Below are 11,336 nucleotides of genomic sequence, written 5' to 3'. Positions count from 1 at the left end.
TTTCTCTTATCCTGGCACTGCAGGGCCTTAAGAAATGTGATAGAAAGTCAGCTGCAATATTTATGCACTTTGAAAGCCTGAAGGTGCTCCTTGGATTTTGGACCCCTTTATGTATCTAGGCATAAAAAGTCTCACACATGTGGTATCCCCATGCTTGAAAGGAGTAGAAGAAAGTGTTTTGAAGTGTAATGCCCTGTGCACACGATCGGATTTTCCCATGGAAAATGTGTAATAGGACCTTGTTGTCGGAAATTCTGACCGTGTGTGGGCTCCATCACACATTTTCCATCGGAATTTCTGACACACAAAGTTTGAGAGCTTGCTATAAAATTTTCCGACAACAAAATCCGTTGTCGGAAATTCCGATCGTGTGTACACAAATCCGACGCACAAAGTGCCACGCATGCTCATAATGAATTAAGAGACGAAAGCTATTGGCTACTGCCCCGTTTAGAGTCCAGACATTCGTGTTTTACGTCACCGCGTTCAGATTTTCCGACAACTTTGTGTGACCGTGTGTATGCAAGACAAGTTTGAGCTAACATCCGTCGGAAAAAATCCATGGATTTTGTTGTCGGAATGTCCGATCAATGTCCGACCGTGTGTACGGGGCATAATTGTAATGCCGCGTACACATGATAGGAATTTCCGATGGGAAATGTTCGATGTGAGCTTGTTGTCCGACTGTGTGTATGTTCCATCAAACATTTGCTGTCGGAATTTCCGCACACAAATGTTTCAGAGCAAGCTCTCAAACTTTCTGACAACAAAACTTGTCAGAAAGTCTGATTGTGTGTACACAAGTCCGTCGCGCAAAAGTTCACGCATGCTCTGAATCAAGCAGAAGGAGCCGCACTGGCTATTGAACTTTCTTTTTCTTGGCTCATTGTACGTGTTGTACGTCACCGCGTTCTTGACATTCGGAATTTCCAACAACATTTGTGTGACCGTGTGTATGCAAGACAAGTTTGAGCAAACATCACTCGGAAATAAATCCACGGTTTTGTTGTCAGAAAATCCGATCGTGTGTACGGGGCATAAGTATACCCATGTTGTGTGTGAGAAATAAATTGTTAAAATGACAACTTTGTGAAATAATAAATAATAACAAAGGGGGTCCCCAGATCCCAGCCCCCCATGTGAATAAGTACGGAGTACATAGTACCCCTATTTGTTCACCAGAAAAGTATCAAAAATAAATAAAAACACAAACCGTTTCTGACAAATCTTTATAAAAAAAATGCCCCTGAAGTAAATCCAGTGTCAAGCGCTATGAAAGCCGACCACCGATCCAAAAAAACAAACAAAAAAAAGAGGTGCCCACGCAATGCTTACCTTATGGCAACTGACACAGCTCTGGTTCCCACCAACGGTAAATAAACAAAAAGGTAGGGTCACCTGTTATCGGCATTCCAGGGCCTCCAAAATGTAATAGGTAGTCAGGAAATTAAATGTGTCATTTACAGTATGATTCTTTAAAGCCTAAAGGTGCACCTTGGACTTTGGGCCTCTCTATGTGATTAGACTCTGAAAAAGTCTCACATATGTTGTATCACCATACTAGGGGAAAGTAGTAAAATGCATTTTGGAGTGTAATTCTAAGTGTGACCATACTGTGTGTTATGATATTTTATTAATTGACAGCTTTGTGTAAAAAAATAAGTTTTCTTTTTATATTTTTTTTTAAAACTTGTGGCAGAAAAATTAAATCCTCAAAAGACTCATCATGCCTATAAAAAATACCTTGAGGTGTTTACTCTTCAAAATGTGGTGATTTTGTGGATTTTTCTCCTATCCTGGCACTTTAGTGCCTCAAGAAATGTGAGTGATGGTCAGGAAATCAGATGCACTATTTGCCTGAAGGTGTTCCTGGGATTTTGGGCCCTTCCATGCATCCACACAGAACAAAAAGTCTCACACATGTGGTATCCCCATGCTTGGAAAGTGTGGAAGAATGTGTTTTGTGGTGTAATTCTTGTGCCCCGTACACACGGTCGGATTTTCAGATGGAAAATGTGTGATAGGACCTTGTTGTCGGAAATTCTGACAGTGTGTGGGCTCCATCACACATTTTTCATCGGAATTTCTGACACACAAAGTTTGAGAGCTTGCTATAAAATTTTCCGACAACAAAATCCGTTGTCGGAAATTCCAATCGTGTGTACACAAATCCGACGCACAAAGTGCCACGCATGCTCAGAATAAATTAAGAGACGAAAGCTATTGGCTACTGCCCCGTTTATAGTCCCGACATACGCGTTTTACGTCACCGCGTTTAGAACGATCGGATTTTCCGACAACTTTGTGTGACCATGTGTATGCAAGACAAGTTTGAGCCAACATCCGTCTGAAAAAATCCTAGGATTTTGTTGTCGGAATGTCCGATCAATGTCTGACCGTGTGTACGGGGCATAAGTATACCCATGTTGTGTGCGAGAAATAACTTGTTAAAATGACAACTTTGTGAAATAAAATCAGATTTTATTTAATTTCTATATTTTCCAAAAAAGATTGTGGAAAAAATGTACATCAAAAAGATCATTCTGTCTCTTACTAAAAACCTTGGACTGTTTACTTTCCATAAAGGTGTCATTTGGGGGTATTTGTACTGTCCTGGCATTTTAGAGACTCATAAATTTAGATATTCAGTCAGAACATCAGGATTGATTAATTTTCATTATATACACTATACATTGTAGACTTTATAACTTTCACGCAGAGTAGATAATATACACAGATTTTCCTTGTATTTTAACCAAAGAAATGTAGAAAAATACATTTTGCCCTAAATTTACGAAGAAAGATTATCTACTTGCAATTTTTTATTAAAAAAAAAAATATATTTATGTTCAGTTTTTTTTTCTATTATATATTAACTAAAAGAAAGCTTTACAGGTCTCAAAAAATGATATAAAATTATTTTGGGTACAGTGTTGCATGACCGAGTAATTGTCAGTCAAATTATCACTGTGCTGGAAATGAAAGAATGGCGTATACAGGAAGGGGGAATAACATGGCGGTCTTTAAGTGGTTAACAAACAATAAAAACTAAGCTAGAATATAAATCAAAACCTTTATAATTGAAGATAATAAACCATAAAGTGTATTTATTATTGGTTGGACCAATGAGAAGCCGCCTTCTTCAGTAATACATAAAAAGAGTAATAATGTACAGAAACCGATATCAACCAATAAGAAGTGTTGTCCATGTATTGTCATATCTGGCCATGTATTAGCACAGTTTAGTTGTATGGTGCGGTCTGTGTGAGTGCGGGACCGAGTCATCTCTGTATGTTTAGAGGATCGTATTACTAGAATTCAATCCCTGCAGACTCAGATCTATCAAACCGAACCTGAAAAACATTCAATATATTCCGCCCCACCCCCAACACACCACTGTTATCATGAGAACGATTGTTATCTTATGTGAATTCTCTGATGTAGCACAAGGTTTCCCTTCGTCATGAAAGATTTCCCGCACACTGAGCATGAATAAGGACGCTCACCTGTGTGAACTCTCTGGTGTACAATTAGTTTATCTTTTGTAATGTAACCTTTCCCGCACTCTGAACATGAATGGGGGCGCTCCCCTGTGTGAAGCTTCTGGTGTGTATTAAGATTGCCTTTCAGAGTGAAACCTTTCCCGCACTCTGAACATGAAAAGGGCCACTCACCTGTGTGACGTTTCTGATGTTTAAGAAGGCTTTGTTCTTTATTGAAACATTTCCCGCACTCTGAACATGAATAGAGACACTCTCCCGTGTGAATCATCTGGTGTTCGTCAAGACTTTTTTTCTCAGTGAAACCTTTCCCGCACTCTGAACATGAAAAGGGACTTACACCTGTGTGAATTGTCTGATGTCTAAGAAGGCTTATTTTTTGAATGAAACATTTCCCGCACTCTGAACATGAATAGGGACGCTCACCCGTGTGAATCATCTGGTGTCTATCAAGACTATTTTTCTCGGTGAAATTTTTCCCGCACTCTGAACATGAAAAGGGACTTACACCTGTGTGAATTGTCTGATGTGTAAGAAGTCTGTGTTTTGTAGTGAAACATTTCCCGCACTCTGAACATGAAAAGGGACTTACACCTGTGTGAATTGTCTGATGTGTAAGAAGTGTGTGTTTTGTAGTGAAACATTTCCCGCACTCTAAACAAGAAAAGGGGCGCACACCAGTGTGAATTTTCTGATGTAGAAGAAGTTGTCCTTTACTAATAAAACATTTCCCGCACTCTGAACAAGAAAAGGGACGCTCACCAGTGTGAATTTTCTGATGTTCAAGAAGCTGTCCTTTCCTAATAAAACATTTCCCGCACTGAGAACATGAATAGGGACGCTCAGCAGTGTGAATTTTCTGATGTTCAAGAAGTTGTCCTTTACTAGTAAAACATTTCTCGCACTCTGAACATGAATAAGGACGCTCCCCGGTGTGACTGTACCAGTGTGTGAGAAGGTTTTGTTTGCTAGTGTAACATTTCCCGCACTCTGAACATGAATAGGGACGCTCAGCATTGTGATATTTCTTGTGTTTAAGAAGGTCTCTCTTTTTTGTGAAAAGTTTCCCACACACTGAACATGACAATGAAGTCTCTTCTGTGTGATCTCCTTCCTGCCCTGAAGAAGATTCCTCGGGAATAGACGGATCTATTAAAGTATTTCTACTGTGAGATCTTAGAGTCCTGGAATGTGATTTATCAGAAGATTCCTCAGACGTATTCCGCACATTATGGTCATCTGCTGAGAAATAATTTTACAATAAATGTTAGAAGAATTTTTGGAATCTTGTATTCAATGTCCCTTTACAGTGCGGTCCCCTTTATATCACTGTGCCCCTTTACATTACAGTGCCCCCCGCAATCACAGCCCTCCATCACTGTGCCCCTTTACATTACAGTGCCCCCCGCAATCACAGCCCCCTCCCCCTTACAGTGCCCCCCGCAATCACAGCCCCCTCCCCCTTACAGTGCCCCTTTACATTACAGTGCCCCCCGCATTCACAGCCCCCCATCATTGTGCCCCTTAACATTACATTGCTCCCCCGCAATCACAGCCCCCTCATCACTGTGCCCCTTTACATTACAGTGCCCCCCGCAATTACTGTGCCCCTTTACATTACAGTGCCCCCCACATTCACAGCCCCCCATCATTGTGCCCCTTTACATTACATTGCCCCCAGCAATCACAGCCCCCTCGTCACTGTGCCCTTTTACATTACAGTGCCCCCCGCAATCACAGCCCCCAGCACAGTGCCCTTTTACATTACAGTGCCCCCCGCAATCACAGCCCCCAGCACAGTGCCCCTTTACATTACAGTGCCCCCCGCAATCACAGCCCCCATCACTGTGCCTCTTTACATTACAGTGCCCCCCACAATCACAGTCCCCCATCACAGTGCCTCTTTACATTACAGTGCCCCCCCGCAATCACAGCCCCCATCACTGTGCCCCTTTACATTACAGTGCCCCCCTCCCCTGCAATCACAGCCCCCCATTACAGTGCCCCTTACAGTCATGGTCCCCCCCATCACTGCCTCTTTAAATCTCTTCCTCCCCTGCACAGTCCTACCTTCAGTAGAGCAGAGGCAGTTATCAGCCCTCTGTGTCCTCTCCCGGGTCTCCCGCCCCACAGACGATGTCATCCAATCAGCAGGGCAGGGGGTGGGAGGAGCTGCAGATCTGAATGCTTGGTAATATGAAAAGACTCCCACTCTCTCTCCAGATCTCCTGCCCCCTTCCCTGCCGATTAACTTATATAGTCAGTGAGGTGAGAGGCCCGGGGGAGGGCACACAGGCTGTTATGACCGTACAGCAGGAGGTGAGTGGTGACCGTGCTCTGTAATAGTCCTGTCCGGACTGCAGTCGCCACTCACCTCCTGCCACGTGGACCGGTCATCAACAGGCCATGGACTGGTACTGGTCTGCAGCTTGGGGACCCCTAGTCTACACCTCATTTGTTGGGAACATGACGTTATATTGAGGAATGGAGATGGGCCTTTCATATGGTATACAGTATCTCCTCCTCATTTGTTGGGAACATGACGTTATATTGAGGAATGGGGATAGAATTTTCATATAGTGTACAGTATCTCCTCCTCATTAATTGTGAACATTGGTTAATGTGGTAAATATAATTGCCTTCATCTGGTGAGGAATAGAGTTGATTCTTTCAAATGGTTTTCAATACACACAGTACATTGGGCGGTGGGGTAGGTACACCGATGATCTTTTTACTATTAGAAGTTAGGGTTTCTCAGTTTTTCCTGTACAGAATGATGTGGAATTCTCCATTTTGTATGTGAGCAGAATAGATTGTGTGTAATTAAATAGAAAAAAAACAAACCTCTGTATACGGAGGGGGTGCTTTGTTTTTAGAGCTTTGTGGATGAGGAATAATCTGGTTCCAGATGACTAAAAAAAATGACTGGAGGTTCTTCTTATTAAAAATACTGTATACTAATAATTGAAGGACAAACATTTTAGAATGTTGATCTGGGAAGCTGATTGCCTCTTGGGATCAGGAAAGAACATTTTAACCTAAAGAAAATGAGGCCGAGCTTTATATGGTTATTCTGTCTTTCTGCTGGGTGAATTCAGTAGACATAGACCTTTTCTCCTCTGATGTAACAATGTAAATACAAACTTTGTACTCATAGAAGTAAAATAATAATGGAAACTGGTTCTATATTTAGTGTTTTTTTACTTACTTGTGTCCATATGTAGAGAAGATTCCTCCTGTTTACTTTCCATAGTCATCTCCCCCTCCTCCATAGACTGCTGATCTCCACTCACCAACCTCTCTTCTTCTTCCTCTTTATACTCAACTTTGATGTCTTTCAGTTCTTCACCCTAAACCCCAAAGATGGTAGAATACATTGGTAAAAATAATCAAGAGATTACACAGAAGAATGTCCTCTCATGAATTAGAATACATTTTGAGTTCTAGTTATTGAGTCCCACCTACCTGATGATGGTGAGGGATGGTGTGATGTTCCCGTGTGGAATCCCGGGAATACAGAGGAAGGGGACATCTCTCTGGTGGGTTCCCATTACTGGATCCATCTGTAGGAAACACACACACTGATTGAATACATTGTTTCTATGTGTTTATTAGCTGATGGGGGATCTAGGTGGACCCTCCGTACTGCTCTCTCCTTTAGAATAAAGTCTCCTCTTACCCGGTGATGTGAGGGGCGGCTGATTCTCCATCATGAAGTCCTTGTAGAGATCCTTGTGTCCTTCTAAATACTCCCACTCCTCCCAGCTGCTGGGTTTTAATGGATCACCAGATATTTTCTTCACCACTTAAAAATCCTGTGTAAAGACAGAAAATAATAACAGTGATCACCAAAAATATCCCAGAATCCTCCTCACCTCTTTGATCAGGCTTGTATTTTATTAATAGAAAAAAAAATGATGTCATATGAGCTCCCAAAATCTTACTCACCTCTTCCTGATATATATATACAGGACTCTTCTCTCTGGACAGATAACAAACTGAGAATTATCTGGACTGTACCGGCATGAATGATGTCTAGGTCTCTGGTCTATAAACTAGAAGCTCTGGATGAACAGTTGGATAAATGGTTCTATATTTAGGATGTATCTGGTCTATAAACCAGAAGCTCCGGATGGACAGTTGGATAAATGGTTCTATATTTAGGATGTATCTGATCTATAAACCATAACAGACGTCACAGTGACTATGGAGGAAGAGGACGGACATGACGGGGGGGTTACTGGGTGTAGATATATAATAATATTTTATTACCTCCTCAGCTGTAGGAATATCTCCCTCCTCTTCCAGCATGTGTTCCACTCTGAAGATGACATCACTTCCTGTTTGTATCTTCTATCACTTCCTGTCTCTGCATTCCATGAACAATAAGTGAGATTACCACCTTGTGGAGAAGATACACACTGCAGCCGGTGTTTTTTTAAAAACTTTGACAGATACTTCTTGATTTTTTCTTTAGCTTTGGTGCTTAAAGTGGAACTTTAGTCAGAAAATGAGGTCCTGCTAGATTACCTCAGGCTGGCCCCTTTTGCACGTACAGCTTTTTAAAATATTAAAAATAAGTGCCTATCAGTGTTTAAAATCCAGTAATATACAATCTATTGTAAAGCGCTGTGTAAACTGTTGGCGCTATATAAATTTTGTATATGAATAACAATGTATAGTAATCTCACCCTTCTCTGCACATGCTCATTTGCTCTCTATTTTCAGGCATGGTGCAGAATTTGTAGAGGCCAATAGGCTGCTCAGGGGCTCTGGGCTTCAGCAAAATGGCCGCCTCTGACCATAAAAAATAGGAGCAATACTGGAGGCAATTTACATTGCACATTTAATTTGGAAGCATAATTATTATAGTGGAATGTATGCTTTTTGCTAAAGAAAATTAATTTATTTTTTATTTTTTATTACCTCCAGTAATCATTTTTCAATTTCCCTTTGGGATTAATAAAGTATTCTGTATTGTATGACGTTGTTTTTGGTAAAGTTCCACTTTAACGGCATGTCATACCACTGTTATATAAAAAAAGCAAGGACAAGACAGCTGACTCCTAAAGGTAATGGGCTGCTTTGGAATGGCCTCCCTTTTGCGCTGCTCATGTGCGCCCTCTAGAGCATTCAACAGCATTCTCCATGATCACTGAGTCCATCAGACATGGCAGATCACAGAGCGGGGCACAGGACCAATGAAATTGGCCCTGTCGCATGTGATCACTGTGACCAATCACAGCCATCACAAATGTGATCAAAGGCTGCATGTTGGAGCCACAACTCTGTTTCTTCTTACATCGATTGGCTGTGAGAGGAAACAATGCTACCCCAGTGATCTGCACAGTACAGTGTCACCAGAAAAGCCAACCAATGTCCCTGATCACTACTACCTCCAGTGCACTATCGCCATACCAGTGCAACCAACAATAGAGTCCCTGATTGCTAGCCACCCCTGCACAAAGTCACAAGACCAGTGCAACAAGTCACAGTGTTCCTGATTGCAGCCACCCAGTACAGTGTCAATAGATCACCACAACCAGCAACAGAGTTCCTGACTGTCGCAACCCCGGTACACAATCAGCAGATGAGTGCACCCAGCAGTAGTGTTCCTCATCACTTCCACACCAGTTCTAGTGTCACCAGACTAGTGTCAGTCAGTAGCAATGTTCTTGATCACCAACACACCAGTTCCAATGTTTCCAGTCTAGTGTAAGCCAGCCACAGTGTTCCTGATCACTAGCCAAACCAGTTCCAATTTCTCCAGACCAATGTAAGTCAGCCACGGTGTTCCTTACACCAATCCCAGTGTCACCAGACCCGCACAGCCAGCAACAGTTTTCCTTATCACCACAAGTCCCATTGTCACCAGACCAGAGTAACTCACAACAATATTGTTCCTGATTGTTGACAGACCAGAGCAGTCCAGCAACATTGTTCCTGATTGCTACGACACCACTGCCAGTGATTCAGAGTAGTGCAGGCAGCAACAGTTGGACTGGTCATCGCTGCCTCAGTCACCAGTGTCACCAAATCAGTGTAAAAAGCAACAATGTTCCCAATCACCACCACACCAGTCCCAATGTTACCAGTAGACATGTGCAGAACAAAAAAAATAATTTTGTTTCATTTTAATTCTTTAACCACTTGACAACTGGGCACTTAAACCCCCCTCGTGACCAGACCAATTTTCAGCTTTCAGCGCTCTCACACTTTGAATGACAATTACTCAGTCATGTAATACTGTACCCAAATGAATTTTTTGTCCTTTTTTTCATACAAATAGAGCTTTATTTTGGTGGTATTTGATCACCTCTGGGTTTTTTATTTTTTGCGCTATAAATGAAAAAAGACCGAAAATTTTGAAAAAAAACGCATTTTTCTTTGTTTCTGTGATAAAATTTTGCAAATTAGTAATTTTTCTTCATAAATTTTGGCCACAATTTATACTGCTACATATCTTTGGTAAAAATAACCCAAATTAGTGGATATTATTTGGTCTTTGTGAAAGTTAGAGAGTCTACATGTTATGGTGCAAATCATAAAAAATTGATCACATCTGAAGTACTGGTGGCCTATCTCATTTCTTGCCACCCGAACAAGTCAGGAAAGTACAATTACCCCCCAAATGACCCCTTTTTTGAAAGTAGACATTCTAAGGTATTTAGTAAGATGCATGGTGAGGTTTTTGATGTTGTCATTTTTTCCCACAATTCTTTGCAAAATGAAGATTTTTTTTTTCCCCACAAAATTGTCATTGTAATAGGTTATTTCTCTCACATGGCATGTATATACCACAAATGACACCCCAAAATACATTCTGCTACTCCTCCTGAGTATTACGATACCACATGTGTGGGACTTTTTCACAGCCTGGCCACATAGAGAGGCCCAACATGCAGGGAGCGCCATCACGTGTTCTAGGAGCATAAATTACACATCTGACTTGTTGACTACCTATTACACTTTTGAAGGCCCTGGAGAACCAGGACAATGACATGTGACACTGACGTGGCACTGATGACAAATGGCACTGATACGTGGCACTGATGTGGCACTGATGACAGATGGCACTGATACGTGGCACTGACACTGATGTGGCACTGATGACAGATGGCACTAATACATGGCACTGATGACAGATGGCACTAATACGTGACACTGATGACAGATGGCACTAATACGTGGCACTGACAGATGGCACTAATACGTGGCACTGATGACACGTGACACTGATGACAGATGGCACTAATATGTGGCACTGATGACATGTGGCGCTGATGACAAATGGCACTGATGACAGATGGCACTAATATGTGGCACTGATGACACGTGGCACCGATGAAAGATGGCACTAATACATGGCACTGATGACAGATGGCACCAATATGTGGCACTGATGACAGATGGCACTAATACGTGGCACTGATGACACTGATGACAGATGGCACTGATACGTGGCACTGATGACACTGATGACACTGATACGTGGCACTGATGACACGTGACACTGATGACAAATGGCACTATGTGGCACTGATGACAGATGGCACTTATACATGGCACTGGGGACAGATGGCACTGGGGACAGATGGCAGGGGCAGATGGCAGGGACAGATGGCAGGGGCAGATGGCAGGACAGATGGCAGGGGCAGATGGCAGGACAGATGGCAGGACAGTTGGCAGGGGCAGATGGCAGGACAGTTGGCAGGGGCAGATGGCAGGACAGATAACAGTGGGGACACTTTTCTTTTTCTTTTTTTTTTTACACTTACCGCCGCAGCGGTTCGCTCTCCCTCCTCACATGCTGTCTCTGTGTGAGGAGGGAGAGCC

At 42.3% G+C, this 11,336-nt stretch overlaps 1 protein-coding gene across 1 annotated transcript; it reads right to left on the bottom strand.

Annotated features, from left to right (window-relative positions):
* Window positions 1–2,460: 2,460 nt before the first annotated feature.
* LOC141104990 (uncharacterized) lies at window positions 2,461–7,861 on the bottom strand. The gene is made up of 5 exons (XM_073594797.1): window positions 7,773–7,861; window positions 7,180–7,315; window positions 6,966–7,063; window positions 6,709–6,850; window positions 2,461–4,742 (listed from the first exon to the last, which is right to left on the bottom strand). The coding sequence occupies exons 2-5, from the start codon at window positions 7,211–7,213 to the stop codon at window positions 3,418–3,420; spliced, it is 1,599 nt and encodes a 532-aa protein (XP_073450898.1). The 5' UTR covers window positions 7,214–7,315; window positions 7,773–7,861; the 3' UTR covers window positions 2,461–3,417.
* Between the last annotated feature and the right edge of the window lie 3,475 nt (window positions 7,862–11,336).

This window comes from Aquarana catesbeiana, linkage group LG08 (genome assembly GCF_042186555.1).
Source record: "Aquarana catesbeiana isolate 2022-GZ linkage group LG08, ASM4218655v1, whole genome shotgun sequence".
In the NCBI taxonomy this organism is placed as follows: Eukaryota; Metazoa; Chordata; class Amphibia; order Anura; family Ranidae; genus Aquarana; species Aquarana catesbeiana.
Note: the sequence above shows the minus strand (reverse complement) of the source record. Positions and strands in the feature narration are given on the sequence as shown.